Source organism: Heptranchias perlo, chromosome 11 (genome assembly GCF_035084215.1).
Source record: "Heptranchias perlo isolate sHepPer1 chromosome 11, sHepPer1.hap1, whole genome shotgun sequence".
Lineage (NCBI taxonomy): Eukaryota > Metazoa > Chordata > Chondrichthyes > Hexanchiformes > Hexanchidae > Heptranchias > Heptranchias perlo.
The window spans coordinates 15,436,393-15,460,922 of NC_090335.1; the positions used below are offsets into that span (position 1 = coordinate 15,436,393).

At 42.4% G+C, this 24,530-nt stretch overlaps 1 protein-coding gene across 1 annotated transcript in view; it reads left to right on the forward strand.

Moving 5' to 3' along the window:
- The window catches only part of phf11 (PHD finger protein 11), a 246,166-nt gene that overhangs the window by 76,799 nt on the left and 144,837 nt on the right, over nt 1-24,530 (forward strand). The window contains exons 16-21 of the mRNA XM_067993443.1: nt 2,664-3,260; nt 9,576-9,677; nt 12,036-12,205; nt 14,304-14,565; nt 17,189-17,306; nt 19,244-19,397. Coding sequence (XP_067849544.1) covers nt 2,664-3,260; nt 9,576-9,677; nt 12,036-12,205; nt 14,304-14,565; nt 17,189-17,306; nt 19,244-19,397 — 1,403 coding nt within the window. The remainder of the gene's footprint in view (nt 1-2,663; nt 3,261-9,575; nt 9,678-12,035; nt 12,206-14,303; nt 14,566-17,188; nt 17,307-19,243; nt 19,398-24,530) is intronic.

A 24,530-nucleotide genomic window follows, 5' to 3' on the forward strand; every position in this document is an offset into this window, starting at 1 on the left:
GAAGGAGCCAAGACAAGAATACGAGGGCAAAGTAAGTGGAAGAAATTATACTTTATGGGTAAAAAGAGAGAAAATGAGATTGTCAGATGTAGAGAGAGCGCAATAAGTAAAAAGGGTTCTATATTTAACATACCAATGAGATGGCGGGGTTGATAGCTCTGTTCAGTAGCTATTGATTATTGGGTAAGAGAAGGTTGCTTATCTAGAGAGTTAGCAGCAGGGTCATTGGCTGAAAACTAGACCGTGCATGATGAAACATTCTAATAATCCCCACACATGTCATATTAAACAAAAATTGAACACCGTAGCAAATGGTTCATATTGAAAGTCAATCAAGTATAAAAGTATAAATTGCTCAAAAGTAAAAGAAAGCTTATAAAAACTTTGAGCGTTGATGGGAGATGAATGACAGCGGACTACAGAGAGGTGTATAAGATACTAAACAGAATAGTTTAATTTGGAGTGCCATTTGAAGTTAAAGAATCACTGTAGGACAAGAGATTTAGATACTAGCCAGTAAAAGGCAAGTACAGAACTGATGTTGGGAAGCACTTATTCTCATAGACTGAATATTACCCAGAATGTTTTTCCGATAGGGTGGATGATGCAAAAACTCTGGAGCTGTTCAAGAGGCAGTTGGATGCTGTGATACAGGGACTTGGGTTTGCATGGAACGGTGAGCTAAAGGAAAGAAATAAAGAAGAAAGAACTTGCATTTAAATAGAGCCTTTTATGACCTCAGGATGTCACAAAGCACTTTACAGCTAATGAAATACTCTTGAAATGTAGTCACTGTTGTAATGTAGGAAACGCAGCAGCCAATTTGGGCACAGCAAGATCCCACAAACAGCAATGTGATAATGACCAGATAATCTGATTTTCAGTGATGTTGGTTGAGGGATAAATATTGGCCAGGAGAACTCCCGTGCTCTTCTTTGAATTAGTGCTATGGGATCCTTTACGTCCACCTGAGAGGGCAAACGGGGCCTTGTTTTAACATCTCATCCGAGAGACGACACCTCCGACAGTGCAGCACTCCCGATTAAAGCGATATTGATAGATTAGGTGAATGGGCAAAACTGTGGCAAATGGAATTCAATGTAGACAAATGTGAGGTCATCCACTTTGGATAAAAAAAAGGATAGAACAGGGTACTTTCTAAATGGTAAAAAGTTAAAAACAGTGGATGTCCAAAGGGACTTAGGGGTACAGGTACATAGATCATTGAAGTGTCATGAACAGGTGCAGAAAATAATCAATAAGGCTAATGGAATGCTGGCCTTTATATCTAGAGGACGAGAGTACAAGGGGGCAGAGTTATGCTGCAGCTATACAAAACCCTGGTTAGACCGCACCTGGAGTACTGTGAGCAGTTCTGGGCACCCCACCTTCGGAAGGACATATTGGCCTTGGAGGGAGTGCAGCGTAGGTTTACTAAAATGATACCCGGACTTCAAGGGTTAAGTTACGAGGAGAGATTACACAAATTGGGGTTGTATTCTCTGGAGTTTCGAAGGTTAAGGGGTGATCTGATCGAAGTTTATAAGATATTAAGGGGAACAGATAGGGTGGATAGAGAGAAACTATTTCCGCTGGTTGGGGATTCTAGGAGTCGGGGGCACAGTCTAAAAATTAGAGCCAGACCTTTCAGGAGCGAGATTAGAAAACATTTCTACACACAAAGGATGGTCGAAGTTTGGAACTCTCTTCCGCAAATGGCAATTGATACTAGCTCAATTGCTAAATTTAAATCTGAGATATATAGCTTTGTGGCAACCAAAGGTATTAAGGATATGGGCCAAAGGCGGGTATATGGAGTTAGATCACAGATCAGCCATGATCTTATCAAATGGCAGAGCAGGCACGAGGGGCTGAATGGCCTACTCCTGTTCCTATGTTCCCTCAGTACTATACTGGAGTGGGACTTGAACCCGAAGCCTTCTGACTCGGAGTCGAGAGTGCTACCATTGAGCCACAGCTAACACCAATGGGCTGAATGGCCTCCGCCATCTATTGTGATCTTTGGCCCATTTTCCAGCACTAACAGTTTTCACCTTGATGACTAAAAATTGACACAAAAAAGTTACCAACCCTCCTTTTACATCAGTTCTTTTTTCTAAAGTTGATGAGGGAAAAACATTTTAACTTCTAAAACTACAACTGAAAGAACAGAGAGGTAAAGCAGCAGCCAGTTTAAAATCTGAGATGCGGTATTGGAGAAATTGCCTGTTATGATGAGTGACATTGTGTAGAAAGACGCACAGGTTCAAAAAAAGAGAATTTGGCTTCAGTTTGCATGTAGTCGCAACTAATTTCATTACTGTATATAAACTTTCTTCTGAAAAAACTGCTTGAAAAAATATTCTGTATTAAGCAGACAAACGTGCATCTATGCTATATTAAAATGTTACATCTGCATACGCTTCCAGTCAATTTTTCCATTATAAATTCCTATGTCCATGTTTATAATGGAAACTATAACTTGCAAATGGTTCATTTATAACCATCACTTGAAGTCCAGTATGGAGAGAAACTAACTGTTTCAACAATCGTGTGCACTGTGCAAAGCATGTTGTTCCACAGCAAGTTCCGTCATTGCCAGAGATACAGTACGGTTGTTTCCCAGTCGGATAATTAAGTCGAACTTTTTTTTGTTCCTCTAGGCCAACATCTGTGATTAAAAGCCTGGCTCCCTCAGCCACCTGTCAATCTCCTATAGAGGGATTCATCCATCCGAGCTTTCCTGATCAGCTGACCTTTCATCAGCACAAGTGCAGTGGAATGTGCATCGCAAAAGTGACACCTCCAACCCCTGATCATTTCAAAGGGGAAAATCCATTGAAAATTCCTATACTCTGCCAGTTTCAAAGAAGACATGCAAAATTGCACTGGGATACTGAGGTCTTGGAACCTCCACATGTCTCTTACAAAGCTCCTTGTGGGAGAAGTTTGCGGAATTTCAAGGAGGTGCGCGATTACATTTTTGAAACCCAGTGTGACTTTCTACTATTAGACTTTTTCTCTTTCAACACATACGTTCAGCTTTCAAGGACAGTTGCTTGCAAGGACCCGGTTGTTTACGAAGCTGACATAAGCCACGGTATAGAACCTGTACCAGTCCCTCTGTACAATGCAATTGACGTCTCCACACCGCAATATTTTAAATACAGAAAAGCACGGTTGCCTCATGGATATCTTATTAGCAGTTCAGCGGAGGTGTTCCTACAGAAATGCAACTGCACAGATGGCTGCAGTGACAAGTTAGTATAATGCCTATTTTTTCTTTGTAGATGTTCTCGATGGGTAAATAATGTTACAAGAGTTCCCACACTTGGGGTGAGAATATGTTTTGCCCAATTTAATTAAGAATTCTCTGCTTCCATACTTGGCTTCCTATTCCAGATAAAGAGAGAAAGTAGCTTTACTATAGAGGGAGGGAAAGTTGACATTAGAGTGCCCTGAACTGCTCATGTGCCACTTGCCACCGCCGAATAGAGGGCAGTTCGGTTACTTGTTCCTAAGCCGCTACCTCTGCTGATCTATGACTGTGGTGAGATGTTATATCAGAGTGGTCCTATGTGTATGTATGCATCTAGCCGTGACTGCGTGATGTTAAAAAAAAAACGCAATGCGTGCACAGCCACAGGCACAATCTCGCATCCTACCATTCTGTCCTGCAGGAGTTAGAGCTCCAGTGCATTGCTGTACCACCCTGTGGTCCTAAACATTTCCCTGAACATTACAAATTTATTGAATTTGTCTTCTTTGTGAATATTTTTGTTTGACTCATCATTTGTCAGATGGGCTTTTAAGTTTGTTGTGCACAATGCCTGACAGCAAAATCTGCTCTTCCAGAACATTTTTACAAAGAAAATAATGAATTAAAAGAGCTGGTGAATATTCATGGCTTACAGGGTTAACCTGGTTTGACTACTCCCCATAATATCTCTGCCCTGTTTCAACAGGTAGCGGCTTCAAACCTCTGATAGAAAAAAGACTTGCATTTATATAGCAACTTATTATGTCCTCAGGGCATCCCACAGAGATTTATCACATATGCATTCATTTTGAAGTACAGTCAGTGTTGTTTTATAGGCAAATTCGGCTGCCAGTTTGCAGACAGCAGGGTCCCACAAACAGCAAATGAGATGAATGACCAGTTAGTCTTATTTTTGGTAGCTTTGACTGAGGGAAAGCTGAGAGAGCATGCTGAACTCCTTCAGATTGTGACATGGAATCTGTTAGGTTGATCTGAACCACCAGAATAGACAGGCGAACCTCGATTTAATGGCTCATTTCAAAGACGGCACCTCTGGTAGTGCAGCGCTCCCTCAGCACTGTGCTGAAGTTACAGCCTAGGTTATGTAGACAGGTCCTGCAATTGATGGTGTATTCTTACTGGCATGCTTAGTGAGTTAAATAATGTCTGATTTTTCCTCTGAGTGAGCACTGTTATTAACGTCCTTGATCTATTGTTGCTTGTGGGTCCTGTGAGCTTTATTCATGGTTTGTTTGAGAATGAACACAAGTCCCATTGTGGTTATTGCATTCAAGGAATGGACTGCCCAGGATGTGAGCTTGAGAAATCTAGGAAAGATGAATAAGATCACAACTTATAACAAAGGAAGTTTATAAAGGAGCCGCATGAATTAATTAACATTGTTAATGGTAAAATTGCTAATATTACTGTTCATCATTAATGATCTGCCATATCAATAAAAGGTTTGTTAAGAGCAACAGTGTGATCTCTTAACATCTCCACGGATAACCTACAAACTTTTTATCTAGTCACTTCTCTCCCCAGCCCTCCTCCTAAAGGTGCTGATAGGATACAGTTTCACAGGCACTGGTTTCCCAAATGACCATTATAAACAACTCAGCATTGACGGCTAGCGTCGTGGGCTGTTTGACTCTTGGGGGGAGGGGGGAATGAGGGGGTGGGGAAGGATTACAGCTGAGCCCAATCCTGTCCTACCAGGCCCTCAACATTGAATCTGGACCCCATGAAATCTCATGGCATTAGGTCAAACATGGGCAAGGAAACCTCCTGCTGATTACCACCTACCACCCTCCCTCAGCTGTTGAATCAGTCCTCCTCCATGTTGAACACCACTTGGAGGAAGCACTGAGGGTAGCAAGGGCACAGAATGTACTCTGGGTGGGGGACTTCAATGTCCATCACCAAGATTGGCTCGGTAGCACCACTACTGACCGAGCTGGCCGAGTCCTAAAGGACATAGCTGCTAGACTGGGCCTGCGGCAGGTGGTGAGCGAACCAACACGAGGGAAAAACTTACTTGACCTCGTCCTCACCAATCTACCTGTCACAAATGCATCTGTCCATGACAGTATTGGTAGGAGTGACCACTGCACAGTCCTCGTGGAGACAAAGTCCCGTCTTCGCACTGAGGACACCATCCAACGTGTTGTGTGGCACTCCCACCGTGCTAAATGGGATAGACTCAGAACAGATCTAGCAGCTCAAAACTGGGCATCCATGAGGCGCTGTGGGCCATCAGCAGCAGCAGAATTGTATTCCAGCACAATCTGTAACCTCATGGCCCGGCATATTCCTCACTTTACCATTACCAACAAGCCAGGGGATCAACCCTGGTTCAATGAGGAGTGTAGAAGAGCATGCCAGGAGCAGCACCAGGCGTACCTAAAAATGAGGTGCCAACCTGGTGAAGCTACAACTCAGGACTACATGCATGCTTAACAGCAGAAGCAACATGCTATAGACAGAGCTAAGCGATTCCACAACCAACGGATCAGATCAAAGCTCTGCAGTCCTGCCACATCCAGTAGTGAATGGCGGTGGACAATTAAACAACTAATGGGAGGCGGAGGCTCTGTAAACATCCCCATCCTCAACGATGGCGGAGTCCAGCACGTGAGTGCAAAAGACAAGGCTGAAGCATTTGCAACCATTTTCAGCCAGAAGTGCCGAGTGGATGATCCATCTGGGCCTCCTCCCGATATCCCCACCATCACAGAAGCCAGTCTTCAGCCAATTCGATTCACTCCATATGATATCAAGAAATGGCTGAGTGCACTGGATACAGCAAAAGCTATGGGCCCCGACAACATCCCGGCTGTAGTGCTGAAGACTTGTGCTCCAGAACTAGCTGCGCCTCTAGCCAAGCTGTTCCAGTACAGCTACAACACTGGCATCTAGCTGACGATGTGGAAAATTGCCCAGGTATGTCCTGTCCACAAAAAGCAGGACAAATCCAATCCGGCCAATTACCGCCCTCAGTCTACTCTCAATCATCAGCAAAGTGATGGAAGGTGACGTCGACAGTGCTATCAAGCGGCACTTACTCACCAATAACCTGCTCACCGATGCTCAGTTTGGGTCCCGCCAGGACCACTGAGCTCCAGACCTCATTACAGCCTTGGTCCAAACATGGACAAAAGAGCTGAATTCCAGAGGTGGGGTGAGAGTGACTGCCCTTGACATCAAGGCAGCATTTGACCGAGTGTGGCACCAAGGAGCCCAAGTAAAATTGAAATCAATGGGAATCAGGGGGGAAAACTCTCCAGTGGCTGGAGTCATACCTAGCACAAAGGAAGATGTGATGTGGAGATGCCGGTGATGGACTGGGGTTGACAATTGTAAACAATTTTACAACACCAAGTTATAGTCCAGCAATTTTATTTTAAATTCACAAGCTTTCGGAGGCTTCCTCCTTCGTCATTTTCACATCGTTCACCTGACGAAGGAGGAAGCCTCCGAAAGCTTGTGAATTTAAAATAAAATTGCTGGACTATAACTTGGTGTTGTAAAATTGTTTACAAAGGAAGATGTTAGTGGTTGTTGGAGGCCAATCCTCTCAGCCCCAGGACATTGCTGCAGCAGTTCCTCAAGGCAGTGTCCTAGGCCCAACCATTTCAGCTGCTTCATCAATGACCTTCCCTCCATCATAAGGTCAGAAATGGGGATGTTCGCTGATGATTGCACAGTGTTCAGTTCCATTCGCAACCCCTCAGATAATGAAGCAGTCCGAGCCCGCATGGAGCAAGACCTGGACAACATCCAGGCTTGGGCTGATAGGTAGCAAGTAACATTCGCGCCAGACAAGTGTCAGGCAATGACCATCTCCAACAAGAGAGAGTCTAACCACCTCCCCTTGACATTCAACGGGATTACCATCGCCGAATCCCCCACCACCAACATCCTGGGGGTCACCATTGACCAGGAACTTAACTGGACCAGCCAAATAAATACTGTGGCTACAAGAGCAGGTCAGAGGCTGGGTATTCTGCAGTGAGTGACTCACCTCCTGACTCCCCAAAGCCTTTCCACCATCTACAAGGCACAAGTCAGGAGTGTGATGGAATACTCTCCACTTGCTTGGATGAGTGCAGCTCCAACAACACTCAAGAAGCTCGACACCATCCAGGACAAAGCAGCCCGCTTGATTGGCACCCCATCCACCACCCTAAACATTCACTCCCTTCACCACCGGCGCACAGTGGCTGCAGTGTGTACCATCCACAGGATGCACTGCAGCAACTCGCCAAGGCTTCTTTGACAGCACCTCCCAAACCTGCGACCTCTACCACCTAGAAGGACAAGAGCAGCAGGTACATGGGAACAACACCACCTGCACGTTCCCCTCCAAGTCACACACCATCCCGACTTGGAAATATATCACCGTTCCTTCATCGTCGCTGGGTCAAAATCCTGGAACTCCCTACATAACAGCACTGTGGGAGAACCTTCACCACACGGACTGCAGCGGTTCAAGAAGGCGGCTCACCACCACCTTCTCGAGGGCAATTATGGATGGGCAATAAATGCCGGCCTCACCAGCGACGCCCACATCCCATGAACGAATAAAAAGAAATGGTAACTGGAAAGCGAGGCTGGCACCAGAGCATCATTTTGTTCCTGCAGCTTTTCGATCAGTATTTCTAAATAAATGTTGCTCATTTAACCAGAGAATTGGAGGTATTCATTCAATATTCAGGTTGTTGGGTTCGTTCCTTAGATTGTTTTATTTTAGTGTTCTTTCAGACAAAGGAATGATCTGCCAGTCTAGTAAATAGCGAGCACAACCCGAGCTTGTTTCCAGTTAAAGAAAAAATATCTGGGAACTATGTAGTGCCTTTTACCTCAGGACATCCCAAAACACTTTACAGTCAATGAAGTATCTGTTGTAATATAGGGAAATGTGGCAGCCAATTTGTGCACAGCAAAAACCCACAACCGGCAATGAGGTAATGACCAGATAATGTTTTAGTGGTGTTGGATGAGGGATAAATATTGGCTAGGACACCAGGCGAACTCCCCTGCTCTTCTTCGATAGTGCTATGGGATCTTTTACATCCACCTGAACAGGTTTAACGTCTAATCCACAGAATGGCACCTCTAATAGTACTGCACTGCATTGTCAGCTGAGATAATATGATCAGTCTCTGGGATAGGACTTGAACCCACAAACTTCTGCCTCAGGTGAGAGATTGTGGAGATAGGGAGGCTGACCTGGTTGGGGAGATCCCAAGAGTATTTCCAGTGTCAAAAAAATTCTCTGAATAAGTGTGTAATCTTTTCAATTCTGAGCTCCCCAATTCCATGGAGGCCAATACTGATACTGATATATATGTCCCCATACACACACACATATGGATGCACACACATTCTCTGTTTAGTAGGGTATCACTGAATAGCAATCAGGAGTGAAAACCCTGGCTGATTTTTTTTTTCCCCCCTCCCTAGCCCAGGGATATTGTTGTTAATTGTAAATTGCATCCCAGCTGAAATCTATTAACTCAGCACAGACTAATCACAAAAGGGATTATCTCCTTTTTAGAATTATAACTGCTTCCTATGTTATAACCCCCTCCGTTCCTCTGACTCGGGTCTCTTGCACATCCCCGTCCTCCCCCTCCCATTACCACACCATTGGTGGCCATGCCTGCAGCCGCCTGGGCCCCGCCCTCTGGAATTCCTTTTCTAGCCCCTCTTAAAACTCAATTCTTTGACCAAGCTTTCAATCACCCCTTCTAATAGCTCCTTTTTTGGCTCGCCGTCCATTTTTACCCTCACACCATGGGATGTTTTTCTACCTTTTAAAGGTGTATATAAATGTAAGTTGTTGAATTTTGACTGCTACTTTTTTTCCCTCTTCTGTGGTCCACAAAGACTACCAGATGACATGCTTGATTTGAATTTGAATGTAAATATAAGGGTTAGAACTTTGGAACATACCTCCTTTGAGAAATATACAATATTTAAGGACAATCTTGTAAGTAGTAATACTGCCATATACTTTATTTTGAAAAGTGGGATCCTGCAACTTGTAGTAACTAAGGAATCTACCATTTTGAAAATCTCTATAATTAAAGGTATGTATGGAATTGTGCAACAGAATTTCATATTTATGATACATATTTCTGGTAGAGAAGACTTTTGTAGCTCACTGATATCTATCATAGGAATTGATCTTTATTATATCATATTCATCCAAATTGCTGTACCAGAGAAATGAAAAGCAGAAAGATTTCAGCCGTCATTGGTAAGCTGGATGTTTAAGTTTGGTGTATTAAAAATGTGGTGTGTTTGTAAGATCTAGGTGTGCCTGCCAGCAACTGACAGCCAGTGTCAACAAAAAATTTAGCAAGACATCTGGGTACGAATATAAACGACTTCTGCGATGTGCACCTTCTGGGTGAGTTAAGCACCAACTGCATTGCCTTCCTTTTTGTGATGTGTTTATCAGAATAGTTTAATCTTCTATCCAGATTTGTTAGCAGTTAAATTGAACAGGCAAAATCTTTGCAGAATGCACATTGAGCTGGACAGAATATCAATACCCACTGTGCAATTTTTGTACTAGTTTGCCCTATCTTTTACTGTGTGTATGTGTCGTTTCCCTCCTCTCCTTTCCTTTCTATTTTGTCTCCCCTTATGGTGTGTAGCTTTATCAGCAGACAGGATGGTCAGAAGACCTGTTGTTGTGACCTTTACCACTACCTAGAAGTGCACAGCAGTGGCCTTAGTTGAGTTTACCCTGAGCCTAGTTTCAATTTTCTCGTTGACTTACCACATCCTCAGAAGGAAGTCCCAGAATGCAACCTGTGACCTCATTATACGCATTGTGGATCTTCCATCAATAGGATTGACTAAATCATGAGAACGGAAGACATTGAGATGTGTTTCCATCACTCCACACCCCCTCAATACAAGGCACAAAGCTGTTAGAGAGAGAGAGAGAGGATACAAGACTCCCTCAAGGGGTTAGTGTTGTACCGTTTTGGTATGACACCACATGGAGCTTAAGCCCAGTATGGTGCCAAATTGAGTTTAAAAGATGCCATGGGGATTTTTTTGGACTTTCTAGATCCTTTTAAATCTATTGACTGGAGACAATTTGAATGTTTACAGCATTGGGGTGCTACCATACGTGCTCTCTAAACATTTAAATTTAAACTGGGAGAGGAGCTCTTGCACCAGTAACGGAGAGGGTTGATGAGGGTAGTATGGTTGATAATGTGTATATGGACTTTCAAAAGGCGTTTGATAAAGTACCACTTAATAGCAAAATTGAAGCCCATGGAATTGAAGGCACATTGGTAGTGTGGATATGAAATTGGCTAAGGGACATAAAGCAGAAAGTAGTAGTGAATAGTTGTTTCTCAGACTGGAGGGAGGTATACTGATGTTCCCCAGGGGTCGGTATTGGGACCATTGCTCTTTTTGATACATATTAATAACTTGGACTTGGGTATACAGGGCATAATTTCAAAGTTGGCAGATGACACGAAACTCGGAAATGTAGTAAACAATGAGGAGGATATAGACAGACTGGTGAAATGGGCAGACACATGGCAGATGAAATTTAACGCAGAGAAGTGTGAAGTGATTCTTTTTGGTAGGAAGAATGAGGAGAGGCAATACAAGCTAAATGGTACAATTTTAAAGGGGGTGCAGGAACAGAGAGGATGTATGTACACAAATCTTTTGAGGTGGCAGGACAAGTTGAGAAGGCTGTTTTTAACAAAAAAGCATACTGGATCCTTGACTTTATAAATAGATGCATAGAGTACAAAAGCAAGGAAGTTATGCTAAACCTTTATAAAACACTGGTTAAGCCACAGCTGGAGTATTGTGGCCAATTTTGGGCACCACACTTTAGGAAGGATGTCAACATCTTAGAGAGGGTGCAGAAGAGATTTATTAGATTGGTACCAGGTTGAAGCACTTCAGTTACATGGAGAAACTAGAGAAGCTGGGATTGTTCTCCTTAGAGCAGAGAAAGTTAAGGGGAGAATTAAAGAGTTGTTCAAAATCATGAAGGGTTTTGATAGTGTAAATAAGGAGAAACTGTTTCCAGTGACAGAAGGGTCAGTAAGCTACTTTGCTGCGATGCTAAAGTTTTTAACGGTCATGCATGCGCAAGGTTCTCTTGGACAGGAAAATTGGCATTCTAGCCAGGCAGTGTAAACTGGATACTGCCTGCTGCCAACCGTGCTGGAGGTCCCACTCTGAGAGTAGACCAGTTGACTGCAGTCCAAATCTCCTTCTGCTCGGAAGCTCATTGCTGCTCCCCGTAATCCCTGAGTTTTCTCAGTTAAGTTTTGTGCCTTCCCAATTAGCAGCTGATATAGCTGAGCAATGACTTTCTTGAACACAGCTGCAACAATTTCAGTAAAAATGGAATGATAAAGAAATGTTCTTTCCTAACCTTCTGTCACCAACAGTAGTACAATTAAAAAGAATTACAACTTACTGTTTTAAAGTAAAACCGTTCGTGTTCTTTATACTAAATAGCAATGCTAAATGATTTCCGATACTAACTGCTCGCAGTTACTGTTTGCAATTATTGTATTATCTGATGGGAGCTTTTTCTGTGTCAGTACAACCAATACAATGAATGCTTTGAAACATTGATCAAGTGCATTGGCAATATTTGTTCGAGATAGATGCAATGCCAGCAAAGATTATCTACCTCACGATATTACATACTGAGTGCAAGGTACTGTTGAGTGGGATATATAATTTATGAGATTTATTATTTATTTTTCAGACTTTACGAATGTAACAAATGGTGCAAATGCAATGAAAGAATGTGTGAAAACAGAGTTGTACAGCATGGCCTTAAAGCTCGACTACAGTTGTTTAAAACTCAAGAGAAAGGCTGGGGAGTTCGTTGCATAGATGATGTAGATAAAGGAACCTTTGTGTGTTGTTATGCAGGTAAATCTACAACAAAGTCTGATATTATCTGTCATGTTCTGTACCTTGTTATCAGGCAGATTTCAAAAGGAGTTGTGATTTTTTTTGTTTTTTACCAAGTTAATTACAGAATGTTTGCAAATGACTCATAATGTCTCTGTAATTGTGGTATTTTTCAAATGTCAGAGTCCCAAACCATTTGAATCATCAGGCCCTTTCTCCTGTTAGATCAGTGTAAAATTTCAAACACCTAAGCTTTCCAAGCTGACAAGTGATGTAGCTTGTTTGTAACTTTCATATTCAAAGGCCTTGGTCGGAATAACATACTTATGGTGTTTGTTATTAATTTTCATGTAATTATGTGTGATGTGATTATTCTAGAAGATAGGTAAATGCTATGAAAAGGATGTAGATTTACTCAAAGTAAGCTGCAAAATTTTAAATTTCATTTGTGTTGCACAATTTTATCCATAATTCCTGTTAATTAATATTGATAGAAATATGTTGCTGAAATTATTTCAAAAGGTTGGGTTGAAAATATTCTTTTAATATTTGTTGATGGTAGATTTAAGGAAGAAAGGACAAACTTGCATTTATATAGTGCCTTTCAAGACCTCGCGATATCCTAAAGTGCTTCACAGATAATGAAGCAGTCTGTGCCCGCATGCAGCAAGACCTGGACAACATTCAGGCTTGGACTGATAAGTGGCAAGTAACATTCGCGCCAGACAAGTGCCAGGTAATGACCATCTCCAACAAGAGAGAGTCTAACCACCTCTCTTTGACATTCAACGGCATTACCATCGCCGAATGCCCCACCATCAACATCCTGGGGGTCCACCATTGACCAGAAACTTAACTGGATCAGCCACAGAAATACTGTGGCTACAAGAGCAGGTCAGAGGCTGGGTATTCTGCAGTGAGTGACTCACCTCCTGACTCCCCAAAGGCTTTCCACCATCTACAAGGCATAAGTCAGGAATGTGATTGAATACTCTCCACTTGCCTGGATGAGTGCAGCTCCAACAACACTCAAGAAGCTCGACACCATCCAGGACAAAGCAGCCCGCTTGATTGGCACCCCATCCACCACCCTAAACATTCACTTCCTTCACCACCGGCGCACTGTGGCTGCAGTGTGTAACATCCACAGGATGCACTGCAGCAACTCGCCAAGGCTTCTTCGACAGCACCTCCCAAACCTGCGACATCTACCACCCAGAAGGACAAGGACAAGGGTAGCAGGCACATGGGAACAACACCACCTGCATGTTCCCCTCCAAGTCACACACCATCCCGGCTTGGAAATATATCGCCATTCCTTTATCGTCGCTAGGTCAAAATCCTGGAACTCCCTACCTAACAGCACTATGGGAGAACATTCACCACACAGACTGCAGCGGTTCAAGGCGGCGGCTCACCACCACCTTCTCAAGGGCAATTAGGGATGGGCAATAAATGCTGGCCTTACCAGCGATGCCCACATCCCAGGAACGAATTTTTTTAAAAAGCCAATGAAATGTAGTCACTTTTGTAATGTAGGAAAGGCAGCAGCCAATTTGTGCACAGCAAGATTAAACAAACAGCAATGTGATAATGACCAGATAATCTGTTTTTCGTGATGTTGGTTGAGGGATAAATATTGGGTCGGACACTGGGAGAACTCCCCTGCTCTTCAAAATAGTGCCACGGGATCTTTTATGTCCACCTGAGAGGGCCGACTCTGTTTGATGTCTCATTTGAAAGATAGCACCTCTGACAGTGCAAAAGTTCCTCGATGTTGCACTGAAGTGTGAGCCTAGATTATAAGCTCAAATCTGTGCATGAGGGCTGGGACCCTTGATCTTCTGACCCACGGGAGAGAGTGCTACCTCTGAACCAAAGCTGACACCTTTTTAAGTATTATATTGGCTTCAAAAGTATTCCTAGAAGTACATTTTAAATATAAAATCCAATTAACAGTAAACTGTGACACACGAACTGTTGAAACTATGTAACTATGTAATCTATGGATATGGCATGACCTCAGTGCTTTTCACTCTTCTTCTGGACCAGTTAACTAGTAACTTGTGCATGAGTGTACAGCAAAAATATTGGCTTCAAATTGGTTTTGTTTCAGGTAGAGTACTAAACATTGTAAATGGAATGGAGAACCAGAGAAATGAAAAGGCAGTTAATTGTGGTGATATTAGTGCGGAAAACTGCAAAACAGCAATGCCTTCCATCAAGGGAGAGAGAAAAGGATCCTGTTTGGACTCTGATATTGAACTAATAGATGCAATGGAAGAGACGAAAACAGATGTGAAGGGGGAAGAAGCAACACCATTCGTTAAAATGTCGTCCTTAATAAATACTCAAAAAGGAAATACAGAATTATCTGGGTAAGCTTAACATCGGAGATGTAGTTGGGAACATATGTGGGTGGGTATATGAGTGCATACTTTAGGCAGAACTCTTGAGGACTGGAGTTCATGCCTACAGTATACAGGAGCTGGGATCCCTTCCATTAGTGGGACTGACTGATGCTGAGGAGAGACAGGTCCAGTCTGTTAGTGGCAGCAATCATGTAGGAGTGGCACTCGAAGAAGGGGAATGGTTAGCAGTTAAAAGAGGAAATAGGTGGCAATGAAGGGGAGAGAGATGGGGGAATGGATGGGCAAAAAAGGGGAAAGGGAAGAGAGAAATGGATGGGAAAGGGACAGAACGGGGAGTGCTGTTTTGGGAGAGGAAAGAGGGGAGAAGCTGGCAGTGATGCAATTGGGGGGAGGGGAAAGGAGAGTGCCAGCATTAACTGAAATGCAGTGGGGAGGGAAAGTGTCAGCACTAACTGAGATGGAGTAGGGAGGGAGAGTGTCAGCACTAACTGAAATGCAGTGGGGAGGGAGAGTGTCAGCACTAACTGAGATGGAGTAGGGAGGGAGAGTGTCAGCACTAACTGAGATTGGGTTCAGTTCACTTCTCTGCAATCAAGTTTTCTCACAGACATTTAAACAGTTCAGCATTTGACCTATTTTCCAGTATATCCACGTCCACAATTGCTAGTAAAAAAAAATGTAATACATTCCACTGCAAAATGCACTAAATGAAATATTAGGACTCCAAATCTTCTGAGGAAGCATGTACACTATACCCATATTGAAAATTGCCACTACAACACTCCTTAAAATGTTAAAAATGGCCAATGAACATGTTAACTGTTTCTTACCGTACAGTCCCATGTAAGTACTGGATAATGAGCTCTTAACTACTAGAAAACTCCCTAAGCGCAATATGTGTATAGAACAGGCGTGTATTTTAAAAACCAGTAACCATGATGCAAGCCAGCAGCTGAAACTTTCCTTTCCTGTACCTCTCCATAGCACATCCTGGGTTTTGCCTAATATACCCAATTTCCACCTGCCCTTCCCAAGATTGGGAGGAACCACAGTTCTGCACCTCGGGATCATTCCATTACCCCCCCCCCCCAACCCCCCATCTCAGTTTCTGATGATATGTAACACATCAGATACCCATGTAATGATCCTGTCAAACAGATTTAACAGCAAAGCGTGTAGGAACATATATGCAGAGAATGCTAGACTTGTAACCAATTGGTGATTGCTTGGCAGATACTCCGAGACCTTCCACTTCTTAATATAATGCATTTTTCCACCTACTACCTCGAGTAACCTTTGATGTTAATCAAGGTCACAACTGGTACAGTGGAGGTATAGAGGCAAACAGTACATCCTCTTTCCTGAGTTCCCTTCAAGATTTGATTTATTATTCTCCTCTGATCTGAAGCCAAGTATTGCTGGATGACCCCACCATGAGGCTTAGGGTAGACACATTATTGCCCCCACTCTGCTTCTTCAGGTTCACCTGCTGAAGATTGGGGTTGTCAGATTTTTGACTCTTCTCCCTCTGCTTGGTCTAGATGTATTTTTGGAGTCTTGGTCTACTCTTGTAAGTGAGCAGCGCTTCTTATGTCAAACGAAACAAGGAGTGACACCACTGCTACCGGCACAAACAAACAACCTTCAGCATTGTATCAGAAAAGAAGTAGTAAAGTGCTACTTTCAGTGGAGGTGCTATTTAGGGTGACAACAGGAAGAGCCATCACCTGTAATTTTGTAAGCGATAAGGAATGAGAGAGAAAATAAGAGGGTCAGGGAAGGAAAAGGTAAAAGAGGAAGAAGGAAGAATGTAAAGGAGCTGAAATGAAAAAGAGGGTTGAGAGGTAATAGGAAGGCGAAAGGAGGACGGAGAAAGGGAATGTGAGAAAGGAAGATGGCAAGCTAGAGAATGTGGTTCCACATAACAGGTAACTCCTCCATGTGAAGGATTATGTGTTTGTCAGAGAGAATGAGTGTGGGAGAGGGAATGAGGCACAAGGAGTGGGAGAAAGGGAATGAGAGAATACAGTCTAGATTTCAAGTCAATAGTTGGAAGCAAAGCATTTTAAAAGTCATATTGCTGGACTAGGTTTCACTATTTCATTGCATACTTAGAAAGTGAGAGGATCAGTGAGCATTTTGTTTTTCAGGCAATTTTTCATCCAGATTTTGAGTTTTGAAAGGTTGGTAAACCCTGTTATAGATGGTTACTTGCTAACAGTCTTACTCTAGTAAAACTGATTTAGTTTAACCAGTTTGTCTCATTATTCACTAGCTCAGTGGGAGCAGTCAGACCTGCTGGTGATGGTGGGGTATGAGGAAGGGGGAAGAAGAGGGTGGGGAGAGTGAGAGGTGGGGGAAAGGGTGAAGTAACTTATAATTTTATGTAGGAGGAGTGGTGCCTGAATATATATATAGCAGGCAGATTCATTAGAGAGAGTATGCAGCAAGCTGCAGACATTCATTTCTAAAGTAAACCTCATGTTGAGATTCTAACATTTTCCAAGAAATTTGCATTCAACACCACTTGTTCACAGCGAATTACAATGAATTTATTATCTTTTTTAAAAAAAAATCTGCCTTTGAATTCTCTTATTTGATGCAACTTTTCGTTATAACCTTTCAATAGCAGGAAAAAACCTGTGGGTAGAAAGTCCAGTTTGCACTGTTCTGAAATGTCACCAATTGAAAGGCCTAAAACAAAGACTGCCCTTCTACAGGCTCGACGGAGAAAGCTTCTGGAGCAGGTAAAAGCTGATGGGAAAGGGAAGTGCTTGTGTAAATATAAGTGCCTTACTTGCTTTGTCAAGTAAATAACTTAGCAAAAAAATACAAATAATCACTTCCAGTTAATCTGTTTGTGGTGTTGATTGAGGGATGAATGTTGACCAGGACACTGGGGGGGCCGTCCTGCTGCTCTCGAATAGTGCCTTGGGATCTTTTACATTCACCTGAACAGGCAGATGGAGCTTCAGTTTAACTTATGCAAAAGACAGACAAATAATCACTTGCAATGGTCAAACCCCATTCAAAACACTATTCAAATTTTGGGTGCTAAAGCTGTACATGTACAAATTTCACTACTGTGCCAAATAATAAAGCTGACAGCATAGATTGATGAGTCTTGCAGTAAAATGTTGAATACTAGAGCAGAGGTCTTGAGTTCAAATGTTTGCTTTAACTAACATTTGCAGTGGATCAATAATCGGAGAGCCTTGTAACAGAGCACTTCATCTCCTGAAAAGAGGGAGAATCAGCAGGGTGACCTGTTGTGCAAAGCACGTCCTGTTTTATTGTGTGTTTAGGGAAACAATCTCCATTTTTTTTAAAACTTAGAATAATTGACACACCTATGTAATTAAATAAGATAATAGTGTTAAATCTGCACGAAACATGTGAATTGAAGTAATCATGCAGATTTAACACCCTGAAAAGAAGTTGTGTGAACTTTCCATTGGAATTAAGAGATTGAAAGAAAGAACGAACTTGCATTTATATAGTGCCTTTCATGACCTCAGGATGTCCCAAAGCACTTTACAGTCAATGAAGTACTTTTGAAGTATAGTCACTGTTGTAACGTTTAGTCACTGTTGTAATGTAACGCAGCAGCCGATTTGTGCACAGCAAGGTCCCACAAACAGCAATGAGATAATGATCAGATTATCTGTGATTTTGGTTGGGTGATAAATATTGGCCAGATAGGAATACTTCAATTTGTATTTTATAATATTACAAAGAAACTTGGGTAGTGGATGTATGCAAATGATGTAGAAATTGATACTCCCAGTCTCTGGTACTGTGTACAAAATAGTTTCTATATTTGGAACAGATGTTAGGACAGTAATAAACTCTACTGCTTGTGAGGTAGATCTCAAGGTGAAAACATTGTGGCTAACTAGAGGAGAAAGACAATCTGGGAGTGCAGTGACAATGTTTCCATCCAAAGTTCAGTTCCCAGCTTATTTGATTGTTTGCACACAAAACACCTATATTTTATTTGTAATATAAAAACACGTGTAAACTACTGAGTGAGATCCTTTTCATCCCTTGTGAACACGTTATAATTAATACATAACACAAATGGTATTCTCTAATATCAATCAGTAAAGTACTTTTTAGCACTACTTTTGATCTAATCTAGTGCTACAATTTCATTTCTGGCCTAATATAATTCTGGCTTAATGAAAGCTGAGCACATGTCAGGGATGAAAAATAACCATATTTATAATAATCCACAGGATAATGCACGGTCTGGAGTATGTTACAAGAATATAACATGTCTTGAGAATGAGATAATGTAAATAAACTGAAAAGTCATCAGTCCAGTGCCTCAGTGTCTTAGAACCTTGTAATGAATTCCTGACAATGTTATACTGCACATGATATGCTTGTTTTGTACGTTACTGTAAAGACATGAAAGAATCTTAATCGCTAATGTTTTAGCACTGGCAAATTTGAGACTTCATGCAGCAGGACCACGTCACATTTAATTATTTAAAAGCCAAATGTTTTTGAATCCATTTTGAGCTAAGCCACACATACATTGCCCGTGGGCCCAAGAGTTTTAACTGTGTTCAGAATTCTGTTATTCTTGCTCTCTGTGCATCACAGCAAGAACACTACAAATTGTCACCATTGAGTTCTGTTCTGGCTAGAAAATTCTGACTTTCTTTTTGTATTCCAGGGACAACTTTCGGTAAAGCACAGTAGTTCAGAGGAAGAGGATAGTAATTCATCAGCTCAGCGATCCAAAAAACTCTGCAGAACATTTCTACCGTTTTCACTAAGGCAGCGTGAGACTCCGTCAGATAATCAAAAACCTATCAACAGTGACAAAGGTATTTTAGTAAAGAGGTCCTATTTTAAAGGCCTGAAGCCTGGATGTTGGAGGGCTGTCGGTGTTGGTGGAACTGGTGACTTATCTAGAAGCAATTTTGTTCAGAGTCCCCACCACTTATCACGGGCAGCCGCCCATATCGGGCAAATGGATCTAATCATTTGCCGTTACCATAGGATTCAGTTTTAAAAGGCACCACTTATAACGTATTATGTACGCTGACTTTTCAGGCACTTAATTAAATACTTACCCTGTACTTAAAAAGCTGTGCTGATTTGAGGCAAAATTAGGTCTTCAAGCAGTTTCAACCTGGTTTAAGTGCGATTACCATAGTGATGAGATTCTGGATGCAACTGCTAACAATTAGGAGAGGCAGTTGCTAGTGGAGACTTCCTGTTTTTTTAAAATACAGGTATGTTGGTTACTTCGTTTTTTGGCTTCACCGTCCACCGTATATAGGGGGCAAATCGCGTTAACACCAATGCAGTGGGGACTGTCCTATCGGCAGTGTGGAGCTACTGATGTGAGGACCTTGTGACAGATGTAATACTGTTTTCCATTTAATGTCCCAGTTCCACTACCGTTTGTACTGAGCTGGCCAATCTTGGATGGGCAGAGGAGGGTACTCCAGTGGTCTTCACGCTAGATGGAGTAAAAGCAAAATCAACCAGCATTCCTGCAGTTGACTGCTATTCATTGACCTTTGCTAGAAGTATGTGTATCAATGCTGAATTGAATGTAATGTCATAATCCCATAATGATTATGTATGGTATGTTATTTTGGTCGTCATGATTGCTTCAGGCGAGGACAAATGTGTGGTTAAATGTGGAAATCCAACAGTTGCTGTCCGAGGTACACCGCTGTGCCGTTAGCTTCGCAAAAACGGCATCTCATTGTCTACCTCGCCATTGAAATGCATTGAACGGCGTGAAGTTGCTGTATTTGCGTGGTAGTTGCCAACTAAACTCGTCACAGAAAATTAAGTCTTGTCCATTTCAGTCTAAGTATCCTTTTAATGACGTGATAAGTGTTAAATACTGCCGGTCATACCCTCTGGCACTGAGAATTAACTCTTACAAGTGTGGAGTCTCATTCCTTCAGGTTTAATTGTTGTTGCAGATTTTAAAAATTTTAAATTAAAAATTTTCTTTTTACTTTTCCTTTGTCTCTTTTTTTTCTCTTTCTCTTAATCCAATCTTTCTTTCCCTCTCTATTTCTCTTTCTGTACCTGATTTGACATTGAATTTACCCACTCTAATTTACACTTCCTTCTCAGCCCTTGCGCTGTTAATTTCACAATCCTTCAATTGGTTAAGGAGATACCCCGTTACTTGCCCTGTTCACTCGGGTCTCAAACGCCCTGTTTCCCTCACTGTGACATTATCAGCTTGCATTTTCAGCAATTTGCCACACAAAAATTTTTAAAAACCTAAACTTGCAAGGTCAAGTGTAACTAACGACAGACGCTGTTAGATGCCCTGCTACAGCAAATTGTGGCCCAATATTTTGAAAAGTAGCGGCATAATACACCAATGTTCTAACAGAATTGTAGCACGCAGTTCCCCATATGATGAGCTTTCAAAGACACTCGTTCTGTTAGTGGGAAGCAATACGTGAAGACCATGGGCTACTCAATGGTGAGGGAAAGAAGAAAAAAAGAACTTGCACTATTTTGCACCTCAACATGTCCAAAGCACTTTACCTGGCCAAAATTTATCCCTCAATCAACATCGTTAAAACAGGCCATCTGGTCATTATCACATTGTTGTTTGTGGGAGCTTGCTGTGTATAAATAAGCTTTTTTTATTCGTTCATGGGATGTGGACGTCGCTGGAGAGGCCAGCATTTATTGCCCATCCCTAATTGCCCTTGAGAAGGTGGTGGTGAGTCGCCTTCTAGTACCGCTGCAGTCCGTGTGGTGAAGGTTCTCCCACAATGCTGTTAGGAAGGGAGTTCCAGGATTTTGACCCAGCGACGATGAAGGAATGGCAATATATTTCCAAGTCGGGATGGTGTGTGACTTGGAGGGGAACGTGCAGGTGGTGTTGTTCCCATGTACCTGCTGCCCTTGTCCTTCTAGGTGGTAGAGGTCGCGGGTTTGGGAGGTGCTGTCAAAGAAGCCTTGGCGAGTTTCTGCAGTGCATCCTGTGGATCGTACACACTGCAGCCACAGTGTGCCGGTGGTGAAGGGAGTGAATGTTTAGGGTGGTGATGGGGTGCCAATCAAGCGGGCTGCTTTGTCCTGGATGGTGTCGAGCTTCTTGAGTGTTGTTGGAGCTGCACTCATCCAGGCAAGTGGAGAGTATTCCATCACACTCCTGACTTATGCCTTGTAGATGGTGGAAAGGCTTTGGGGAGTCAGGAGGTGAGTCACTCGCCGCAGAATACCCAGCCTCTGACCTGTTCTTGTAGCCACAGTATTTATGTGGCTGGTCCAGTTAAGTTTCTGGTTGATGGTGGGGGATTCAGCGATGGTAATGCAGTTGAATGTCAAAGGGAGGTGGTTAGACTCTCTCTTGTTGGAGATGGTCATTGCCTGGCACTTGTCTGGCACGAATGATACTTGCCACTTATGAGCCCAAGCCTGGATGTTGTCTAGGTCTTGCTGCGTGCGGGCACGGACTGCTTCATTATCTGCCGCATTTCCTACATTACAGCAGTGACTACATTTCAAAAGTACTTAGTTGGCTGTAAAGCATTTTGGGACATCCTGAGATCATGAAAGGTGCTATATAAATGCAAGTTCTTTTTTTCTTTCTTTCTCTCTTTCCCTTTCTCTTTCTCTCACTTTCTCTCTTTCCCTCTCCTGTCATGTAGGCAAAACTGCAACAAGGTCCCAAAAATAGCACATGAACAAATGACTAAATATTCCATTTTTTGTTTGGTGTTGCTTCAGAGAGGAATGTTGGTCCGGACGCTTGGAGAACTCTTCTGCATGAGATGTTTTATGTCCACCTGAGCAGCTTGGTTTAACATCTCATCCAAAAGGCAGCATCTCAGATATCCAGCATTTCTCTCAGTGCTGCACTCAAGTGTCAGCATAGATTTTGTACTCCAGTCCATAATGGGTCTTGAACCCACGGCCTGACTCTGAGGCAGGAGTACTACCAACTGAGCCAATCTGATGCCGAGGGAATGAAAATTGGGATCAAAGTCATTCTGAGCTGCCTTTTGCCCACTAAGTGGCTCAAGTCACTTGCTCACTTCTTCAGCTGAGGAATGTTATGTGGCACTCAGAAGACAGAAATAAAAAAGTTTAATTTAAACTGTGAGGAAGGGAAATTTCTGTTTTATGATTAAATATTTTTACTATGGGATGCCATAAATGATAACTCTTCTGCAGGATTTTGGTGGTAGCCAAGCTAAGTGCATTGGATTCAATGTGTAGTCATGTTAAAAGCATTCTTTCGACTGTGTCCATTTTCAGTAGAGATCTAGGGTTTTGGAGAAAATGTTGGTTACATGTTTGAAAATTCTCACTGCATCTTTGTTTTAAAAAGCTTCCTATCAGAGTTCATCTGAACAGCACAAACTTCAGGTGACTTATTTATTCAAATCTATTAATTTAAGAAAGAAGTGACACCACTTTATGATCTCTTTTAAAATAAAGCTGCTGCTTGCAGTGAAGATGCTAAGGACTGAACTGAAGAAGTGGTACAATTGAATTAATTACTGCTAGTCTCCTGTAACACCAGTGCAGATCATTGGTTTGAGGCTGGTTTTGAGCACCTTACCAGCTCTACTGCTCAACTTGCAAGGTCCAGCAAAGAGGAATATTAATTGCCGATTCTATTCTGCTGGATTAGTTTCTTTTTATTCGCTGTGATCTCTTAACTATCCAGACTGATCCGATTTCAGCCACCTTTTACAAACAGTAATGGTGATCCTGCATGAAGCCTGTACAGCTGACTTCTATCCCATGCACCCTGTACCTCTAGCCTACTGTTGGCACTCAGTACTCCGTTCCAAGTACTCCGGCAGCCTCTTCACAAACCTCCTCTGTTCTCTCATGATTGACACAGGAAGTTCATTCTGAAGGTGCAATCCAAGCACTGGAGTTCATTTCTAGAGGGATAGAATTGAAAAGCTGAGAAGTTATGCTAAACTTGTACAGAACCTTGGTTAGACCACACTTGGAGTACTGTGAACAGTTCTAGTCTTTACACTATAAAAATGATATGGAAGCACTGGAGAAGGTGAAAAAAATATCTACTAGGATGATACCAGAAATGAGAGGTTATACTTATCAGGAAAGATTGAATAGGCTGGTTGGTGACCCGATAAAGGCCTTTAAGATTATGAAAGGGTTTGATAGGGTAGATGTAGAGAAGATGTCCCCACTTGCGGGGGAGACCAGAACCAGGGGCCATAAATATAAGATAGTCACTAATAAATCCAATAGGCAATTCAGAAGAGAGTGGTAAGAATGTGGAACTCACTACCACAAGGAGTAGTAGAGGTGACTAGCATAGATGCATTTAAGGGGAAGCTGGATAAACGCATGAGGGAGAAGGGAATAGAATGATATGTTGATAGAGTTAGATGAAGAAGAGTGGGGGGAGGCTCACATGGAGCATAAACACCGACATGGACCTGTTGGGCCGAATGGCCTGTTTCTGTGCTGTACATAGAATCATAGAAAGGTTATAGCACGGAAGGAGGCCATTCGGCCCATCGAGTCTCTGTGCCGGCTCTATGCAAGAGCAATCCAGCTAGTCCCACTCCCACGCCCTATCCCTGTATCCCTGCAGTTTTTTTTCGTTCATGTACTTATCCAGTTCCCTTTTGAAGGCCATGATTGAATCTGCCTCCACCACCTACTCTGGCAGTGCATTCCAGATCCTAATCACTTGCTGTGTTAAAAAAAAGTTTTTCCTCCTATCGCCTTTTGGTTCTTTTGCCACCTTAAGTTCTGTCAGGACACCTACATTCTTTGTAATAGACACAGGAAGTCCATTCTCATGATTAAAGGAGCATGTAGTCTCTCAAAGGAAATCTTACTATCTTATCTGGTATCCTTTTTGTCTGACATTAACTCAACTGCACTTTTCAATAAACTGCAGCATTCAGGCCCTCTGCGTTCTAGTTGATTGTAGTCTTTAACTAGGGTAGATAAGGAAGTGTCTATGGATA